This window comes from Zosterops lateralis, assembly GCF_965231275.1.
Source record: "Zosterops lateralis genome assembly, chromosome: 11".
In the NCBI taxonomy this organism is placed as follows: domain Eukaryota; kingdom Metazoa; phylum Chordata; class Aves; order Passeriformes; family Zosteropidae; genus Zosterops; species Zosterops lateralis.
Genome location: NC_139771.1, coordinates 5,266,393 through 5,287,959, shown reverse-complemented (window position 1 = coordinate 5,287,959; position 21,567 = coordinate 5,266,393). Strand labels below are relative to the sequence as shown.

At 37.5% G+C, this 21,567-nt stretch overlaps 2 protein-coding genes across 3 annotated transcripts in view; one reads left to right on the top strand and one right to left on the bottom strand.

Moving 5' to 3' along the window:
- The window catches only part of CENPP (centromere protein P), a 114,914-nt gene that overhangs the window by 5,335 nt on the left and 88,012 nt on the right, over positions 1-21,567 (top strand). For both annotated transcript variants that reach the window (XM_083869523.1, XM_083869522.1), the window contains 2 exons: positions 1,148-1,236; positions 6,332-6,428. In XM_083869523.1, the coding sequence (XP_083725649.1) occupies positions 1,148-1,236; positions 6,332-6,428 (186 nt within the window). The remainder of the gene's footprint in view (positions 1-1,147; positions 1,237-6,331; positions 6,429-21,567) is intronic.
- OGN (osteoglycin) lies at positions 6,750-20,740 on the bottom strand. Its single transcript, XM_083869520.1, has 7 exons — positions 20,514-20,740; positions 19,643-19,892; positions 15,500-15,584; positions 12,775-12,933; positions 12,056-12,258; positions 11,360-11,455; positions 6,750-11,068 (listed from the first exon to the last, which is right to left on the bottom strand). The coding sequence occupies exons 2-7, from the start codon at positions 19,805-19,807 to the stop codon at positions 10,898-10,900; spliced, it is 879 nt and encodes a 292-aa protein (XP_083725646.1). The 5' UTR covers positions 19,808-19,892; positions 20,514-20,740; the 3' UTR covers positions 6,750-10,897.

Below are 21,567 nucleotides of genomic sequence, written 5' to 3'. Positions count from 1 at the left end.
TATTGGTTAATTGAGAATAATTTTATTATCCTGCTCATATTTCTGAGTAACAGTGATTGTAAAAAAGGGCAATATTTTGAGACAAAACTGTAGTGGTGTGGTTTTGGTTTTATCAGTTTTATGTATGTATTTGTTCCTTGTATTAAGTTCATTTTTATAAGTTGCAATGGTTTGCCCCATGCCACCCATGTTCCACTCTTATTGGCTTCACCCCAACCCCAGTTATATGTCAGTCAGAAGTTATCCAGCCCCTGGGTCTTGTCTGTCACTTTGGGGTCTCTCCCAAAATCTGTAAAGTTCCAGTAAGGACCCCAAGTGATTGGGCAAGACTTCAGCTGTCTCCCCACCCGAGTTATTGATTTGTTACAATGTGTGTCATTTACCTCGAGAGCCATACCCCCTTAACCCCTGATTTGTCCCCAGTTAAACCCATCTCTGAGTTCCTCCCCCCAGTAAAAGGTGTTGCAGTCAGGGGTTTCCCGTTTTTTTTTCCCTCACTTTCCCCCCCCGCTACTTGTGCTGAGGAGTGTCTGCTGGGGCGGATACCGTGATGAATAAAGCCAGCAGTTAACCCAGAACAGCCTCCCCTTTTTTCCTGCTGTCGTTGCTTCACTCCTTCAAGCAAGAAAAGAACTCACGGGGTCGGTGAGGTTCATCCTGCTACCGAGCCGTGCCCTTTACTGTCGAGGTGTCAGGGCTGGCTGAGGCAGAGACAAGACACCTCTACAACAAAACTATAGGGTTTAAAATTAAAAACTCAGCCCAAAACTAACAGATAAAATCTTATATGTGAATTTTCTGGTATGTGTGGCAGCTGAAGGTTGTGTTGGAAAATGAGAAGAATCTTAAAGAAGTGGGATTGATGTGAAAGGAAGTAATAAACCTTCTTTTATACATACGTGTTCTCTGTGCTGACAAACTCAGGTATTATTCCAAAAGCCTTTGGTGGATAATAGTGCTACTCTTGAGAGATGAAAGAAACTGTTCACATACACAATCTGTAGTTTAAAAAATGCTACTTGAAGGATTATAGTACTTAGCAGCATTTATATCTACTTTTTTTCTATTTTTTTATATGCAACTAAGCACATTTCTCTCCTTGCCAAAGACTTTTCTAAAATATTTTGGTTTTCCTTCTCCAATCTAGAACAATGAGAAAGTGTCTGCTGTTGTTAGTGATCTCAGCATTGCAATGGAATCCATAGGAAATTCAAATGTGAGCAAGTTTGTGTCAAGGTGAGATGGAATTTTTTGCTCAAGTCAAGTTATTGTGTGGGATATGGGATACTAAATGCAGTACTGAATTTTCACATGAGTTTCTGGCAGCCAGTGTCTTTTTGTGATCTGTCCTTAGCCTAACCAAAACATTTCCCATCCCTTATCTGTGTCCTGGAGAGAAGATGAAAGGCATGTGATTTTCAAGATCTGGAAGGACCATTAAAAATACAAGTTAAACAGAGCCAGGTTTTGGTTTATAGTGTGTTTTAGCTGTTTGAAGAGAAAGGTAACATGGTGATTTCAGCTGTTGCATTTTAATGATTATAATTGTTCCTCAGGTGTGTTTGTCAGCTGCAGGTGTGCGATGAGGGTAATGTCTAAAGTGCACATCCAGAGTCCTTCTGCAGTATTTGCCTGTTCTTGATTGTCAGCTCTCAATTCCATTTCCATTATTGACATCAGGATTTATTTTACTAATACCTTAAAAATATAATTTAAAAACATGGAATAGTGTATTTGTGTAATAGCTTAAGAAAATTAATGTACTAAAACTTAAATGTATGAATGAATGCTGGTTTTCATTATTTTCTGGAGTATGCCAACTTCTTGTGGTAACATGATGAATAAATGATCAAATTATTTGTCTGCAGTATTTCATGGAATTCTGCTAGCAAGCTGTTCTGAGAACAAATCCTATAGTTGATTTAATTATTCTTTAAAATTTGTTTCTTTTGTTTCTTATTGTTTTTTGGTCTTGGGGATGGAGAGGAAGGGCCAACAGATGCATGAAGAGAGAGGTCTATTGAGTTTACCTCAGGCTTCAGTAGTCTCTACTGAAAACTGATTTTTTTATTTAAAGGCTTTGAGATTTCCATATAAATTTACTAAAGCTTGTGGTGTTACTGGGAAGAACAACTGACTGCTCTCAAGAAGTGGGATTTAGAAGAGGAAATTGCCCTGTTTTATTCATGAGTATTTTGTGACAGCAGAAGTGTATTGGAACTTAATAGTCGCACTGGAAAGGAATCTGTTGAAGTAGTGGCAGACTTTATTTCATCCTGGCTTGGAGTACTGCTGTTTTGTCCCTGTCTCTTCTCTTTTTTCACTTTCTGCCAGTATTCATAAATAAACACAAGTTTTCATGAATGACAGAAGATGTCAACAAAATGGCTCTTTCTCCTGAGCTTCCCTTTGCGCGTGCCACCTGTTGGCCTTGTGCCTGTAGATGCCCTTGCAGCCACGTGGCCAGTAGGATCAGTGGGGTCAATAGGACGAAAAATACCTTTTTTTCAAACAGCCCAACCTTGTTTCCCCCTCAACACCTTCAAATTTCATTTTTCCTGTGTGCCTTGTCCTGGCCACAGTGTGTGCTGCCCGTGCCAGGCAGTGAGTCCATGGCTGGGGTGGGGCTGGTGCTGGCAGTGCCTGTTTGAGAGCACCCCTGTCTGGGATCTCCCTGCTGGGCCTGTTTCTCAATCCTCTTGTTGGGCTACTCCTCATTTTTCCAAGCTGTAATCCCCTCTTGTTCAGTTTCAGACTTTTCCCAACTATCAGTCCTTTGTTTTTTAGTCTGCTCCTAAAATTCCTTCCTCTTCCCTTCTTTTCCCTCCATTCCTGACTGGCTGAATCTGGTCTCCTGCTGTTTTGTTCATTTTCAGCCTCCCTACCAGTTTGTTTTCTTCTTTTGCTTCCTTGGCCCAGTCTTGCCAAATTGTCTAGTTCTCTTCTGTTCTGTTTTGTCTCCTGGCTGGGATTTTTTTCCTCCTCAGTTTTCTGATTTTTTTTTTTTTTTTTTTTTTTTTTTTTTTTTTTTTTTTTTTTTTTTTTTTTTTTGGCTTTATTTTCTCCATAATATGTATCAGAAAATGGTCTTTAAGAGCAGCAGAGTTAAAAACTTGGCATTCAGTTCCTGCTTTGGAAGAAAATAGGAGAATGCTAGAACACTTGAGCAATATCCTTTAAAGTGAAGCAAAATTCAGCAGTCTGCAGGTACTGCTGCAAAATACAAATGGTACATCTCTGGATAAGAATTGTACATTTTTTAAAAGTGGGTACATTTTTATATACTTTCTTAAATATTTTCTGACAATAACAGATGTATGAAAATGCAATCACAATATTTAGTTGTCTTTTTTGGATTTCACTTGTGTCTCCTTTGCACCAGTTATCACTTATGTTATACTTTGCTAGTGTTGAGAACCACAACATGTAAAAAACCTCTTGTCAGTCCATTTTTTCTTTTTTTGACTTGACACCCCATTAATTGTTGGGGGAGTTAACCCTTGGATGGGTTACTTAGGCAAACAGAGATTTTTAAGCAGTATGAAAATTGTTCTTACTTTTTACTAACTAGTTAGAATCTATAAGTCAGAGTGCAGGATTTAGGAAATATGAATTATATTAAATGCTGCATGGGCAAGGTCCCTTGCAAATGAAGAGAAATAGGAATTCTACCCCCAGCTTTGAGTAGTGCTTTGGTTTTCTACACTAATGTAGGAATTCTTGCATTCTGCAGTGAGTTAAAATAGATTTTCTCCCTTAAAATGGATAAAGGAATGCGTTAAAGGAGGTTTAGGTACTTCTACAACAGTTAAATTTCTTAGATGCTTCTGTGTTTTGTTGATACTTTGTGAAAGTGAAAGGGTGTTTGGATGAGGAGCCCATGATTTTAACCTGACAGAGTTGTTCTCTGCCTGAATATCCTTTGAGCTGGTTTTGGATGACTTCTCTGTAACATGGATGTTGGCATTGGAGACAGATGCTTTCTGCTCCAAGTGGATTTTTGTAATGCTAAATCCTTTCAAAATAAAAAAGATACTTGAATTTTACCATCCACTCTCTTACTGCCTTTTTATTTTATACCACATTCTTTTGGTGTTTTAGTATTTGGTGTAGTTGACTTCAGCAGGAAGGAGGAATTAGGCTAATTTGGGCTGATGAGGAATTACTGTTTATGGGTAGATTTGATGATGGGAGAGTTCACTGAACTGGTGCTCTCATGCAGTCTCTTACTCCTTTGCTAATATGGATTTACATACAGCTGTTCTTGCCAGCAGGTTCCCCCTTCCTAAACACTGAGTTCAGTTTTCTGTCTTGAATTTAGCCAGTGCTATGTGAGAAAAGTACATCCTCAGATATATTGGTTGATAACTTCTACATTTGAATCTGGTTCGATGAACTTCTACCCAAAACTTTTTCTTTATGTTGATGATCTAGCCTTAAAAATTTTCATCTGCTGCATCACCTAAAAATGATTTTGAAGCAAAAAAAGAAATAAACTAAAAACAATACTAAAACAAGGCCACAAGGTTTGTGAGTATTTTAAATAGCATAAACATGGTTATTTATAAAAATTGCCAAGTTCTTCAGACAGAATTCCAAGTGTGTAGTTTTGTAGCAAAGGCTTGTGTTGCTCTGTTCCATGATTGAACAAGCCTTGTGCAGTTGGTGTGGAATGTGTTCTTCAGGCATGGAGAGGTGGGCAGCTGTTACCAGGGGTCCACAGTTCTATAGAATGTGCAGACTTTGACATGTACAGTTCAGAGCTGTGGTTAAAAACAGCTCCCAGACCAGAGCTAATGAGCTGTTGTAAATCAGTGTGTCTGTGTCCTTCCAGGGACTCACTTTTCCCACTGCTGCCAGCATTTTTTTCATCTTGGCCTGATTTTCTTGGCAGCTGTGACTACTGTGGTAACTTCCTTTAGTGATGCTGTTCTTTCCAGGCTAGGATAAAACTTGTTTGGCTTTTCTTTCATATTTTCAATATCTGAATGACCTTAATGTAATTTTTTTCCAGTTTCTTTGTGTAGCATGTTACGGTTTGCTGTTCCTGTATATTGAATAGAGCTGGATTGGAGGCACAGTTCTCCCTGGGAAGGCTGAACTGACTTGGTAATCCACTGCTGCAGGCATTCTCTGAATGCCTCAAGTCTCTGCTCTCAGCTGAAAATCCAAAAATAGCTAATCTCCAACAGAAAGGATATTAAAAGTCAAATTTATATTAGAATTTAAATGCTCTGACATCTTGAAATATTCCCAAATATCAGTCAGGTATCTTCCTCAGTCAGGTTTTGTAATCTGGTAAAATCCTGTATTAGTAACCAAAATAAATATTTGTACTTCCAAAACAGTGCTTGCCAGGTGTGCTTTGATGATTAATAGTCTGTGGCTTCAGATCAACAATGACATGAAGCCTTTCACCCTTATGGTTAAATAATTATGTTACTTCAGGGATTCTGACTTGTGGTTTTTATGGAGTTTTGCATCCTTTGCATTCTGGCTACATTTGTTTAGTGAAAATGGCACACCTTTTATAAGCTTTTTACTTCTCCTTTCCCCAACAACTCTGGATGTGTTGTTGGCTGTTGGTGACAGTTTGTCACCTTGTATTGTCTCTTTTCCTATCTCCATCCTGATCCTTATTAGAAGTTTGAAAAATCAGTGTTTATATCTATCTTTCCCTCCCACTCTCCCCCCCAGCATGAGGAGCATGGACCTATTGGAGCAGTTCCAGAGGAGAGTGAGGAAAATGTTCAGAGGGCTGGAGCCCCTCTCCTCTGGAGACATATCACATCAAGATTAAACTGTCTAACAAAAATTTTGGTTTGGGTGCCCTGGGTGATCAGCCCTCCTTTCCTCCTGAAGCTGCAAGGTTAATCTTGAAAAGCTGAATGTCATGTGGGCAGAGGCAGGAAACATGTCATGTAGGTTTAGTTGGTTAGGACAAAGATTTTGGGATTATTTGAAGGTTAGTGATGGAATTTGGGAAATCTTACCATCTTGCAGGTTCAGGTTTTATTATGCAACATATTAGAAGTTATTTAGAAAGCAAATTGAAGAATAAAATCAGACTAAGATTTTGCAGGTGACTACTTTGTTCCCACATTTTACACATAAGACTAACACTAAAACACTGGTTTAGGAATGTGTTCTTCAACCTCTTTTTCAATCATTACACTACAGGGTTTTTTTTCAGCTTTGTCATTCATATTTGGGGTGATTTCTACTTCATATTCAAACAATACTAACCAATTTTTTTAAAGTGTGGTTTTTAGGCTATAGAATTGATACATCTGGTTAGGACTAGGTTAAACAATATATTTTTGTTTTATAGCATGGAAGAACATGCAGATCTTCTGACATTTTTCAGAAGCATTTCAGCCTATGCTGAGTGGTATGAACATCGAAAACGCACCTTCCTGCATTTCAAGGTAGTGTCTATCAAGCCTTTCTTTATTAGGACAATATTTATTGCATTAAGAAGTCCATTAAGATAGAGAATTGGAGGTGAAACTGGCTGTCTTTAGCAGAATATGGGATCTTAAGTTTGTAGGTGGTGGTGAAGAGAATGTGGGCTAAAAATTGGTGCTGTGTTCAAGGGACAATTGAGCAGCAATTGTTCTGCTCCCCATGGGTGGAGGAAAACAAGACTGTGCCTTTCTGTGAAGGCGCAGAAAGACAGTTTGCTTTAGTATTGTATTTTATTTTGATTAAAAAAAAAGATAAAATAGATTAAAAGAAAATAACACTTGTAGTCTTTGGCATGTAAATGTTGGTTTTGAAGGATTAGATCTGTTTCTCTTGAAGATGTGTCAGAGTGTGTTTGGGCAACAGCACTTTCAGTTCTGGAGTGCTTTACTTGTGTGGGAAATAAACTGTTCCTCCCTCCTAACTGGAACATAATATTTGAGCTTAGTTTCAAATTATCAGTATTTGGCTTGTTTGTTTTAGCTTTGTGCTGGTTTTAAGATAAACAACTAATCCTTGGAGTAAAAATACTATAGTCTTACAGACACAAAACATCTTACACGATGCTTTATATTAAGAGAAGGATGTTTAGCTGCTTAATTGTTGGTGGTTTCTTGGCTGAGCTTTATGTACCTCAAGAATTTACTGTCAATAAACTCAACACCATCTTTACTTTTCAGCTGTAGCATCAAATGGGAACTGCATAATTTCCTATCTTTTCAGTCTTTTAGGCCTTTGAGTTCTGTGCCAGATTAATCAATTTCTATATCCAATCAATCAGAATAGAAAAAAAGAGTTCTATTTTCTGACAATACTAAAAAAAAATTCAAGCCTCAGCTGAGCAATAAACTGGCATTGCCTAATCCAGCTGGCTTTTGTGTAAGGGCTTTTCTTTAATCCCTCCATAGAAAAGGTGGAGCACCAAGAGCTTTAGGGCTTTTTGGTTAGTTTTTCCAGCTTCACTTGATGCTTTCTGATCCTTACATCAGCAGTAACTGTGGTTTCTGGGACAGTGATTTGGTGAACTGTTGTAAATATTTCTCATTTAAAAATATAACAAAAGAAAAAATAGAAAAGAGATAAGTTAGGAGATAACTTTCAATTTGTTATATAAGCAGGTTTTTAAAGTATTTATTTGTTCAGATGTTGAGTATAAACAATGAAACTACTAATAGCTAAAAGATGTGTGAAGACAATTCTCTCAAGACATTACAAGTTTGTCAGTGTTACAGATGTTCTTTCTAAAGGTAGTTTTATTTCCATCGTCAAAGACAAGGGTAAAAGGCAAACCAGTTTGGGACAATATTTACCAAATGTGACTGGCTGTATGCTCATGAAGAATATTTTAGGTCTTCTCATTTTTGTTAACGTTGCTAATAGTTTCATTTTGAAACAGAAGACTTTCTCAGGTAAGAGAATTAATAAGAGTTCAAAAACCAAATCTGACAATTCAAATAACTAGATTGCCAAGGAGAATGTATTTGTAATTTAATGGTTTTAGTAGTTTGTGGGAAACCAATTAGACATAAGTTGTTAATATATGCATAAAATCAACTCAAGAGTCTATCCTGTTAATAGTTGCACTTACACAACATTAAAAATTGGTCTCTAATCTTTGTATTTATTTTTCTTCCCCTACCTGCTCTCTAGACTGCCCTGTTTTGGAGAGAAAACTGTTGTGGGGGGAGTCTTGGGTTTATAGCTCTTCTTTTAATCCATTTATTTTTTAAAGAAAATTGCCAATGCTTCTATGTAGAAATAAAATAGTTTCTGATGCTTTTCTCAGAGTGTAATGTAAAAAACACTAAAGGTAGTTTATTTTTTCTTTCCTGTTTTGGTACTTGAGAAGAAAAGGATAATGTAGAAGTGGATGAGTACTTTGAGTAATATTGAACATTTTGAGATTAATGGCAGTTCAAGATCAATTCAAAACAGGTTTTGAAGGACCAAATGGAGTGTTGCCCACGTATTCTGCATGGCAGGTCTTGCTATTGTCACAATAAATATGTCTGTAAAATGGATTTACATCTGTAAATAACCTTCTAACCTTAGTCCGCTGTGAGGCTGAACAACTGAAACAGGCAAGGCTGGAAGAGCAGGTTGTTGGAACTGATACTGATAAACAAGAACAAGAATTCAAGTTTTATTGGAAATAGAGAACAGAAATGAGTGATAGGAAGAAACAGAACAGTTTACATTCAGCTGGATATTAGTACTGGTCACACGGACAGGAGTTGTAAATCCTCCCCACTGGAGCCTTTCTCACTTCATATTTTTGATTAACTTGCTGTGAATGGGGAAAATAAAGTAAAACACATCAAAAAACTTGGTGCCTGCTTGAGGCATTCAGTAGGTACCACTTCTCTACGTTGGTTTGCTCACAAATTGTTAAGAGCATTAATTAGCTTTACTGATGATAATTAGTGCATTTTAAAAATATATACAACATTTTAACGTAAAATTTATCATGTGGTAGTGGGTAGGTCTTAGAATGTTTGTGTGTGTATATATTACAAAAATATGCATTTATTTGTGTACACACATTTTTGGTGATATTTGCTAATCCTGTTAATACTGGAAAGAGTTTTAGTGGCAATGATTTGTGATGAGAATAAGATCAGAGACTGCTGCTTATGTAACATTGTTACACTTACAACTGTGTTTTTTCCATCTTAGGTGTTTATCACAAGAGACATGAGAGAATTGATGGGTTTAATTTTTTTCCAGATAGAAATTTGGCTTGACATTGGAATGCATTGAAGTTGTTTTTTATGTTTTGCTGAATACCTGGGAACATCAACATTTTATGATTTGTGTGGAAAAATGAAAACCAAGTATTGCTGCTGGACTTGGTTTTGTTCTCAGTTAAGACAATAGAATTTCCTTCTTGTTACATCAAATAACTTAAAATGGAAAATACTGGGGATCGTTGTTTTTGTTGGATAATAGGTTCAGGAATTAAGTGGGCATCAGTTCCCCAAAGCAAAAGCACTAACAAATCAAGGTTTAGCTAAATAAGGTAAATAAAACTAATACAAAATATCTTGTAAAATTAGTATTCTAGATGCAGTGATACATCATCATGCATTTGATGCCTAACTATTTCTACAAATTAGGAATCTATATTAGCTTCAAACTCAGCACCAAGTTGATTTGGCAATAGTAACTAGCACACCTTTGGCATTCATTTGTCTGGAGGCTTTACACCTGTGGTGGTTGTTTGAGGGGAGAAACTGAATGTCAGAAATGCACAGGTGTGGAATTAAAAACATTGTGCCCTTTGTCAGTGATGGCAGTTTTGTATGAACTGAGTGTCAAGGCCTGTACGTGTCAATTTGTGGTCCTAATGCAGTATATGAGTTCAAGTAGTTGAGTGAAATGCTTGAAGTTATCGCTAATTTCAGATCAATGATGGAATCAACTTTTGTGTTTAAAAATCTGATCTGATTTTTCCCTAACGATCAGAAGTGTTGCCGTAGAAGGGTAATTCGCCTTCTTTGCTCTGGCATCTAGATGAAATCATAGTTACTTACAGGTAAACACATGAATTCAGCTTTGCTCTTAACTATATTGTCCCATTTCCTGCCAGGAGAAGCTGTGGAACCAAGGCTTGATCTACATCATTAGTTAAAAACTAGGATACTTTAATCTATTATGTTGTACATAGACCATTGTTTTAAAATGGGAAGCTGGTGTTGCAAAAACAGCTCTTGTGAGAATAGCTCAGCAAAACATATATATTTCACTTAAAAATACATTGTGTAAAAATAAAACACATGTTATTTTCAAAGCAAAATAGTAGAAGGAAATCTAAAACATCTTTGCAGCGTTCCAGTTGCTATGTTGCTTGGCATACTAAACCTAAATAGGAGATACTCTCATTTACCACAAATCAAGTTTTTAAGGAAACTTTAATGAATTTAAGCTTTGAGAAGTTCTGTTTCTAAACATAACTTTCTCTCCTGTGCATCTTCATCCAATACACCTTTGAGGGTCAACTGAAGAGATTTCACTCCAGATTAAAAGAGTGAGATTGGAATTCAGAAGTATTTTTCTTCTATAGCTCGCTCAAAGAAAATCTTGCATTCATGTGGAAGTAAAAAGCTGGTAAAGAATGAGAACAAGCAGTTTTGTGTGATTTTACCTAAAGACTTATGTGGTGAAATAAAAGTTGAGTTGATGTGTGTGCATATGTATATGTTTTTACACTGTCATTAACAGAAAGGATTCTGAAAGCTTGAGGGATACTGTAACTACTAAAGTGACTGGTTTGAAATGGTTATTGCAGAGGAGAACGGTGCAACATAGCACAAGGTCCTGGGTATGCAGGGTAAAGAGCATTAGTAAGGGAGAGGATATGAACTTGTAAACAGAGCAGAAGTGACCGCTGTTGCCATGCCTGGATCTGGCACATGGGGTGACATGAGCAGTGCTAGTAGTACGTGCCCACGGGCAGCATCCTCAGGCAGGAGAAGGCGTTGACGTGCTTGGCCAGGACGATGGGGTTTCCCTCCATCCGTATCTCGTCCATCCGCGTGCGGATGTACCGCGTGTTGTTGGACTTGCAGAACGTGTCGTCCGTGATGGTGGTGATGTTGTTGTACTGCAAAACAAAACGTTTTTAGAAATAAATGCATACATATAATGTTGATAAAAGATTATAGCTTCTTTTTGCCATCTCCTATCCCTGACATACAGAAACCAGTAATAAATCCTTGCATGGGAATCAGTGGCTTCTGAACTTCAGGATGGTTGTGGCCATACACGTTGGTACGGTAAATTGTTTTATTCAAAGGTGCAGTGAGATCTGTTTTAAAATAGGAAACATCTCAGGAGTTGCACACTTAAATCAAGCTTATTCTAAGAGAACGTTAAGGAAATCCTTTGGGAATACCTGAAGGTGAAGAATGCGCAGACTCTCCGGTAAGTTCAGGGGAACAGATTCCAGTGCATTGTGTCCTAAGTAGAGGTAGGCCAAATTCGTGAGCTTCTGTTAAAAAAGAAAGAGAGGTTACTGATGCTGGTATTCATTAAGGTTAAGTACCTCATGCCTGTTAGAAGACATAAGTAATTTTTTCTGATCACATAGCCTGTAAACTGATGTTATAAAAGCCATTCTTTTGCTATGAATGTTGAATTCTATTATAGCAAGAAATTCATAAAACAGACCTTCTATGTTTGGTAAATTTCAGTGTTAGCATGTTGGTTATAAAAGTTGAGACCACTATAAATTACTATATATTTTATATAGATCAATAGATAGATATTGTTTATTAGTATTTCTATAGTCCTCAGAACTGTACTTTAGCCATCAATTTTTGAATGTTTTTTCTTTACATGTTAGAGAGAAAGCAAGCAGGTGAGAGATTTTATAGAAAATTATTTTCTGCAACGAGGACATGAAGAGAGTGAATGTACAAATGACTGATATTCCAGAGTGCCTTAAAAGCAAAGCAAAAGCTAGAGAGCTTCATCATGGTTTGTTTCTTAGATTACAGAAAATACAGAAAAATAATTTGGTGGCAGACTGAATAGTCTGGTTACTGACTTTGTTTACTTTGGTTACTTAAATGATTGGCTTTTTCCTTACCTTGAAAGCATTTGCTTTGATACCTCTGCTTTTGATTCTGTTTTGGTTTGCATTAAATGTCGTTAGTTTGGGAGGTAGAACAGGAAGTTTTACAAGTCGATTTTCAGCAAGAGAGAGTTCTTCCAACAGCAGAAGCTTTGAAAAGGCTCCATCTTCTATTTCTTCAATCCTATTTCCGCTAAAATCAATTCTTCTCAAGGTAGCTTTACAGAAAAGAAATGAAAATATAAGTATTGACTTTATAATTACATGGTGTGGGAAATGTTGTGTATGGCTGTATATGCTAAATGTTATACTGTTGGCTGCAATCTAAATTGTGATCTAGAAATACAAATACTATTAAAATATGGGTAAAATGGACACCTACATTTCTTCCTGGTCTTAAATTGAAAAAAATAAAAAAGGGAAATACTCTGGATCCTTCTTTTTGCTTTAGAGAGAACATGATTTCAGATATTCATAGAATTGTCATGCTGTGTAGTGAGATAGCTGGCAGAGCTGTCCCTGGAGCATTTGAAAGAAAAATAATGCCTACTCATTTAAGACTGGCTGGGATGCAGAGCTGAATTTTATTTTTAGCAATCTGCTCTTTGCCTGATTGTTTGGGATTATTAAGATGTTTTGAGACTGTTAAGATGTTTATGGGTCCAAAACGCATTTCCATTTTGCCCTTCCATTTCATATTCTAAAGCAGAGCTGGAATTTGTGGTGCCACTCACTGATGTCGGCGAAGTCGGAGGCGGCAATGCGTTTGATCTTGTTGAAGCGTGCGTAGAGATAGGCGGTCTCCTTGGGCAGGGGCGGCACAGCCTCAATGTCGATCTCCTCGCAGTACACGGAGCCGCTCAGGCACACGCACAGCAGACACGTGGGCAGGTCTGACAGCAAGGGAAAGTCAGTTTTACTTCACAGTGGCTGTTATGGGGTTGTTTTGGATCTGTGCTGGAAACATTGCTGATAATACAGAGATGTTTTTATTATTGCTGAATAGGGCTTACACAGAGCCAAGGCCTTTTCTGCCTCTCATGCCACCCCATCAGTGAGGATGTGCAAAAGGAGCTGGGAGGGGCACAGCCAGGACAGCTGACCCGCACAGACCAAAGGAACATTCCGTACCATGTAACATCATGCTCAGCATAGAAAATTGGGTGAAAAAGGAGAACGAGGGAAATTTGGAGTGATGGTGTTTTTATGGCCAAGCGACAGTTACACATGATGGAGCCCAGCTTTCCTGGGGATGGCAGAACACCTGCCTGCCCATGGAAAGTGATAATTTCTGGGTTTGCTTTGTTTGTGTGGATGGCTTTTGCTTTACCTACTGAACTGTGTCTAGCTTAGCCTTGGAATGTCTCTTTTACTATTCTGACTCTAGCCCCATCTTGACACAGGAGAACTTAGATCTCACCTCACTTAAGCTTGGTTACTCAGAATAGTTTTCTCTAGTGTCTTTTAAGATTTCCTGTTGTTAGGTTTTTAAAAAATTCTATTTGCCTCAAGTTCTGAGGAGATTTAACGTTCTCGACTGTTTTAGGTTTTTCGTTCTTTTTACTGTGCGTAATTTCCCTGTGTATAATCTCTGTTCTTACCTGAGCATGTGAAATGCTATTAATAGGCCTGAATTAAGTTTAAATCTTTAGTTGGTTAAGGGTATGGTGAATGTGACAAGCGCAAATTTGTGACCATTTAAAATACCACATTTGGAACCAAACCCATGAGGAGAAACACCTGGCAGTGCATACATTTGGTACTGTAAATGCACTGGGAGCATTGCTGGTAGGTCACACAATATCCTGTGTTATTCCAAGCTACTATTTTGTCTAAACCTCTTGATAAAATCTCCAGCAGTTATGTTTATATATTATATATTATATTATATATGGTTTAGATTGGAAGGGACATGAAAGGTCAGCTCATTCCAACACCCTGCCACAGACAGGGACTAAGTGGTAACAGCCCAGTATGAAAAACACAAGGATGTTTTTATTAATATAAACTGCACTTGTTACAGTAACTTAGTAACCATCTTCCACTAGACCAGGTTGCTCAGAGTCCTGTGGACTCTATCAGTTTTATACTGAGATTTTTACAGCTGTTGTTTTAAGCAGAGAGAGAAACTTCTTGTAATGTAGTTTGAGACATTCGTGCCTTGTCCTGTTCCTCGTGGAAAAGTAAAGTATTAGTAACTTCTGTTCTCCTCTCATCTTTTCTGCCAGCAATATTCAAATACGTATAATGAATGTGGCTTTGAATCTGGTTTCCTCACCACTGCTGTGTCTTGTGCTGTGTTTTCTGTATTTTGAGAGTTTTGGTTGGCTTCCACCCTGGAGGGAATGCAATGCAGGCAGCAGGGTCATTCCATGGAGTAGTTGTCACTACACAACAAAACAGGACCTTCTACAACCAGTGAGGAGTTACAAAAGCAGCTGGTCTATACTGGGAAACCAACCCAGTACATGTAACAGCAATTCTTTTTCTTACAGCAGCTCTGCAGGGAACAGAGTGAAGATTTTGAGGTTGTGAATGTCATCATTTTTAGGACTGCAGGGTTCTGCACCGTTTGGTGGTTTGGTATTTTTTTTTATTTAGTGGCTTGTTTTCTATGTTTGTGTAGGAAATGGAAAATGTCAAACAATGTTGTCACTGTTAAAAAGGCAATAGTTTTTAAGCTTGTCTGTCTAGAAGCTCTGATGTTCTTGGAGACTTGCTCAGCTTTTGATGGGTCTTGTTGACAGGTGCTGTTTGGCAATAATTAACCTTGAATTAGCACCTTGGTGGAGATTGACAGTCCACTGGTCTTGCTGAATCATCAGTTATTTTGGGAAGTTTAGATCACAGACACACAAAATAAGTGTCTCTTTTTCTCACTGTTCTGTTTGGCAGAGAAACTTTGTTCTTTTCATGTCTAGAGAGCACTGGGGCTTGTTAGGAAAAATCTGGACAATGTACCCAGAGCCTATAGGAAGCTTTGGCAAATGAAGAATGTTCCTGATGTATTTTGAACATTGATCATCAGATGTAAACTTTGAGAATAGCCAATTGTTCAAATAAATCTGTTTAATTAGTTTAAGCACGTCATATTTCATCGTCACTTGTTTAAATTGTGGAACTTACTGGGGGATGTATTTTGTTTTTCTTCGTTGTCTTGTCTAATTTATTTAACTTGGGTACATCTCAATGGCAAATATGACTGGGCAGGTCTGTGGAGATGCTTACAAGCTGTGCTTTGTGCATTCAGAGTTTACCTGAGGATCCTTTAAATTTTTCAGTTTTCAGCCTGTTCCATCAGAAGTTAAAAGGTTTTCCACAGGGAATATGAAATATATTCAAAAATGAAAATATTAATTCTCTTAAAGCCTTTGTCATCCTTTGCACATTAGATTTGCATATTAAAATATATTCTTTTGCATATCTTAGACATCACAATATTCATATCAGTTAACTTACTTGTGTCCTTTGTTGGTGGGACATCGAGTTGGCTGTCATCTCTGTGCAGCACTAGGGAAGTGTCAAGAGAAACATTTGCTCCATCCTTTGTGAGAGAACAATTGTTATTTTAAAACACAAATAGCAGATAAAAAGCCACAGAGCATTACAAGGACCAGAAATGGCATCTTTTAAAGCGAGCTTCCTACAATATACCTCCTTATAGCAGTTAATTTTTAAAATGCTCTTTGGGTTGGATGACTAATGTGATGTATTGTCACTTCTACACATGAACTATTCACTTTGAAAGGGAAGAAGAGAAGATGCTGCCAGTGCTCTTGAGAAAACTCACCTTCTTCAGGAAAGGACAGTAGACACAAAACAGAAATAGAAAATATAGTCTATTTGGTGGGAAGAAATATGTAAGTGGTGGATATTTGCAAACAGTAGAGTTTCGAAGATCAAGATTTTGGATATAATGCAAAATTCAATAGAATAATTGTGAGTATAAGTTGTATTTTGTTGTTGTTTTACCCAAATAATCTCAGTAAAATGACTGAGATGTCCTTGCATTTAAAGCTATTCAAAATTCCTCTTGGAGGTAGTCATTGCATCTTTTCAGTTGTAGGACAACTTAGTTTATAAACACATTCCTTGCAGGTATTGGCTGAAATTGAGTAATTTGTTTTCATGCTCTGCATGTAAGTCTGTTTTAAGGTGTGGGCTGCTAACAGAAAGGGCCTCTTGTGATGCAGGGAACAGTAGTCAAGTTTTTATTGGATACTGAAGGAATTTTAGAGAATTACCTATTACTGTATTTACAGTATAGATACAGTGGCTTATACTGTGATTTGCATGTGAATTTCAGTTTGACTATGGTAGTTGTTTTTGGCTTGCATCATTCATTTGGGTTTGGGTTTTTTTTTGTGGGGAATATTTGTAGGACGGAAGAAGCCAATATGTTTTTGGTGTGCCTGGCTATTGGAAACACATGCAGGAAAGAACACTGTGAGATGTGGAAGATGTTTTATTTTAAACATGCTTAAGGATCAGGCCCTGGCAGAAGCAAAGTGCTCTGTTGGAGAGCTGCTTGCACAGTGGGAATGCTGACAAATGAACCCCTTTTAATTTTCTTAATCCCCACACTCCCCTTTCCTTCAAACACACAGATGGTTCATCTACAAATGCAGTGTGCAGGTAAAAGCTTTCAAACTCCTTCTGATCCTGTGTTTTATTTGCTATTTAGTTGCTTGTGTATACTTTACTGTGGGAATTTTTTTATTCTGCAAAACAAACCACTCAGGCTTGACATAAAGCCTGAGGAATAAATATCTTGGCTGGCCTCTGTGATTTTGACCCCTTTTTAGCCTATGAATCATCTGTCCCTTGGCTCTTCCCTACATCTGCCTCTCCAGGCTCTGGCTCTGGTTTGGGCTAGCTTGGTTTGTCCTAGTGAAGTTTGAGGTGCTCAGTTAGAGGAGGCTTTAGGTGCTCAGTTGGGTTCTGGCAGCAGTTTGACCATGCTGGGTGGAGGGAAGCTGGGTGTGTCAGCTCATCAGCTACACTCCAGCAAACAGCAAATCTCACAGAAGCTTTCTGCAGGAGTTAGCTCCCAAAGATAAGTTAATTAGGCACATGAAGATGTGGACATTGAGGTATCTGTGCCAGTAGAGACTTCTGAGTGCATGGACTTCTCATGGAACAAGTGGACTAGTTTGGCTCTTGGTGGACATTTAATAACATTTGCTGGCACAGCTTATCTGTCCCAGGTGAGGATTTCTAGCACAGTCTCCTGCTTGAGCCACCAAAGTAGTCTTTGATGGGACTTCTTAGCAGAATGCAGTGTAGTCCTAATTTCTGCCAGTGGGAAATGTCACAAAAATTAAAACTGGTAATTTGCAGAATACCATTAAATTCCTAAAATTAGAAAGTATTTGCTGCTCAGCCATAAAAATTCCTAACTATGAAGTATCAATGCAGAAGTTTGTTTGGATTATAACCACAAGTTCATTACTTGCATATGTCAGGAATGCACTGAAGAAATATTGGCCTACTCAGACACTTAAATTCCACCTGCCTCTTGCACTTTACTGCACAGACACATTAACGCTTTACATCTAAATACTCCAACCATCTTCAAATTTCTGCAAAATAATTTATTCATCTTATAACATGAAAGTCTGGTAGTTTATATTCAATGAAACGAGTTAGTCCAGATGTGAGGCAGCATCTCATTGAATGGGTCTGTTCTCTTGTGGAAATTAAGATTTTGTGTTTTAAATTCCTCATATTTTATTCAAGACTGGTGTGACTGTGGTTTCAAATAATCATAGTAATAAAAGTTGGTGTTTTTTCTAACTGCGTGTTCAAGCACACAGTAAGGAGTTAAATTTGTATGCAAGAGAGATTCTTGACTGGGCATGCTTGAGGAAACATTTGGCAAGCATTTCAGTTCCAGTTAACACTTGGACTATTTGGGGAGTAAAATTGGTGCAATAAATGAATAGAAAATCTGTTTGTGCACCCCATGACTTAAACTGGGAACAGTGACATTTGTGTCAATTGTAGTTGTTGCACATAAGGAACTAATTTCTTATTTTGTAATGAAAACATGTCAATGGAGAACTGACCTGATGGAAATAATGACTGACTACATTCCTAGAATTATCCTAAGCAGAAAACTGTTGGCCTTCAGAAGTCCTCCAGCTCATAGCACTGCCCGGAGGACTTTGATTTGTCTGTGGCACATCTGTTGGCACCATTTCCATGTAGGTATACTCCTTGTTCCTTTACTGAAGCAGCAGCAATCTTCTGCGTGCAATTTATTAATGAGCGTCACCTGATGCTGTGCCTAGCTGGTTAAAGTTACAGGTTTAGTATTATTTAAAAAATCACTTCTGAGTGGATAGTCACAGATTATTTAAGTAGTTTATATAGTCCCTTTTTCATGGGTTTATGAAAACATGTTATTTCATCACTGTGGCAGATGTCACATTTAAAAATACCTTAGACGTTTTTTGCTATAAATATGTAGCTGATTGTTTTAGTCAACAGTGGAAAGCTGTAATTTAAGTAGAATTGGGAAATGTTAAAAAGATATACATGACTTTTTATATTTGGACTGCAATTTTTTACTTACTATCTTTTGTTGGTTTATTTTACTTGGTTATCAGACTAAGTTATTGTAACAAGTGCAGTTAATATTAATGAAAACCTCCTTGAGTTTCTCATACTGGGCTGTTACCACTTGGTTTGGATCTGTGGTATTTGCCTTGGAAACTACTCTTGGGACAATTGCTGCTGGTTTTTCTCCCTGATCAGTTTTGTATCTCCTTCTCTATTGGTGTATACTGATTAGGTCTGACTGAATGGGGGTGTGAGGTTTGTAACTGTCCCTGGCAGCTGAGGTTGTGGCACTTCACTTAATCCTCCCCTGGCTTTGTGTCTTCTGCTTTTGTGTTGAAATTCAGTGGCTGGAATGTGGAGCACCCAACAAAGATACTCTGTTTGGGGATGCTGCTGAGGGCACTGAGATGTAGGGGATATTCTCTTTATTAAGACTCTCGAAGTGTTAATATGTGACTCCTCCAGCACTGGACATTCTGTGGAAATTTGGGACTGCTGAACAGTTGAGCTGTAAAACCTAAACCACCCACCCCTGAAAAACTGAGGCAAGAAACTTGATCGTTTGGCAAGTCAAAAGAGGAACTGTGGTTTATGCTGGCAGGTTATGTTTAATAAAAAAGGGGAGGGTGGGGTTCCAATTATTACTTTGATAGTAAAAAAGAAAAAACAATAAAATAAACTTCCTTGTTTTTGAGCAAACTCACTGAGTTAATACAACATAGTTCAAACTGTTGAGGTAGTAGTTAATATATCCTGTTCTTGAAACGCCTATGATTGCAGGCACATGAGAACAGCAGAGTTAAAATGATGCTTTAGCCTTATTTGTGCAAGCCTGCCTTCTGTGGCTTGCTCAGACTGTAGCAAGGGTAATATTTTTGTGGTTTTAGTTTGAATGGCTTTCCCTATGTCTGAACCCATTCTATGTTTCCCTGTTATTTTAGGACTTTTCCACAAAACTCACATGCATGCACATAACACCTTTTTCACATAATTCTTATTTTAGTTAAAAATATTAAAAGGAAAAGATAAATAAAATACCTTTCTTATATCCTTGGATTGCATTTCATAATCTTGTGTCAGGCTTCCCATGGAAACATCTGTATCATACTCGTAAAACTGGAGTGATTCTTGCTGTAGAGGTGGTGCTGGATTTACCAAAGGTACAAACACAAACAAAAAAAAAGTAGCCTGCAAAGTCTCCATTCTTGCCCAGAACAATGTGTGTAGCTTTCAGTGAGCTGGTGAAGATCTGCTCGTGCCTGGACTCTGGAGAACACTTTCTTTGGGACTGGAAATGAAAATGCAATCCGTCAAAACAATATTTAAAGCCTAGAGGACTTGTTGGCAGTAGTTTCTACACATAAGGAATATGGAACAACTTTTAACTCTTGATATTCTTTAATTAGACTCTAACTTTATAAAACCTGCTCTTAACATGTGGAGAAACTGGGAAATAATAAACTTTTTCCAACTAATAAGGAAAATATTAATTGCATTTGCTTGCTTCCCAGTTTGTTATTTTTGTTAAAACAGGATGATTTTGTTAATATTAAATATCTGGCATATATGTAGATAAACTAATTGAAATATATGAGGTTCAAATGCATTTTCCTTTATCATCAAAATGAGTATTTTCAAACCTAAATGCTCTATAACAATAGCTTCTTATCTTTCACTTTATATTTGAGACTAAACAAGAGATGATAAATTAATAGCCTCAGAATATTATACAGGTTGTGCACTTTTCAGGCAGGAAAGGGGAAGAGCCTGCAAACATGATCTTTAAAACATTACAAATAAGCATGCAATATTTTAAAAAATAAATCTTTGCACAGCATTTTTTCTTCTCTTTACTGCAGTTTTATTTAAGCTCTAAATCAATCTACCTTTAGGAAAAAAGTCTACCTACCTTTTTAGCAGATTCCAAGCTCTTCACTGAAAAAACAGGTATCCTTATCTATAGTTACTCTTTTGTCAATGTACTTTAGGTTCAAGTTATGCATTACATCCACATTGTTGAAATGAACCCTCTCTCAAAGTTAGACAGTCTGAGGAGTGCTTTCCATGGGGTAAAAACGCTTTGCCAGCATTCTCTCCCAGGATGAGAGGTAATATCCTGGAGCAGGGGGTTGTACTTTGCATAACATCTGCAAATGCTAAGCCTGTGTAGCTCATCCTACTTTTGGTGCTCCTTGTTAAAATGACAGCTTTCTGCTTTGTGGTGATTTGCTCTTTATTTTTGCTAAGGCTTTTTCTGTAAATGAAATATTATTTGTGCAAACTGGAGGTCTCTAATAAGGCATGTGTTATCCATTTTGTGAAATGCTTCAGCCTGGAGACAAAGCAGCTGCTTTCTGAGACAGAGGTAGAGCCAAAACACACGTCTGTTGTATTAGTCACATTTTGTGAATATTAAAATGTTTTATTAGATGTGTGTTTTTAGAGAAGTTTCACCTACCTATGAAATGGAAACTTTTCCATCTGAAGAGTTCAGGGAAAATACTGTTTGGAGTTTCTTGTGTTTGTGTTGAGATTTTTAGACAACCAATGTCTAAATGCCTCATAAATTGACTTATTAGACAGTTTATTGAAAAATGAGTTTCACAAGTAACACTTGCTTTGAATAAAGTTCTGTTTCAGGTCTGTAGATAACTCAGTGAATGCTGTCCAGGTGTAGAATTTCCATCTGAATGAACTATGAGCAGCAGTTTTCTGGATTTGTGATGCATTTGTTCCTCCCCCATCCTTTTCCTCATTATGAAATTTTGGCAGTCAGCACAAATGGGAGACAGATGACCAACTTTGAAAGTTTATAGAGTAGCTTTCTCAAGTCTTTAAAAAGTATGTAGCTATAAAATCTAGTGGGAATATACGCAGATTTACATTTCTCTTTTATTGTCATACCTTTTTTTTTTTTTTTTTTTTTTCCTAGAGTAATACTAGTGATAAACCGTGGAAGTTTT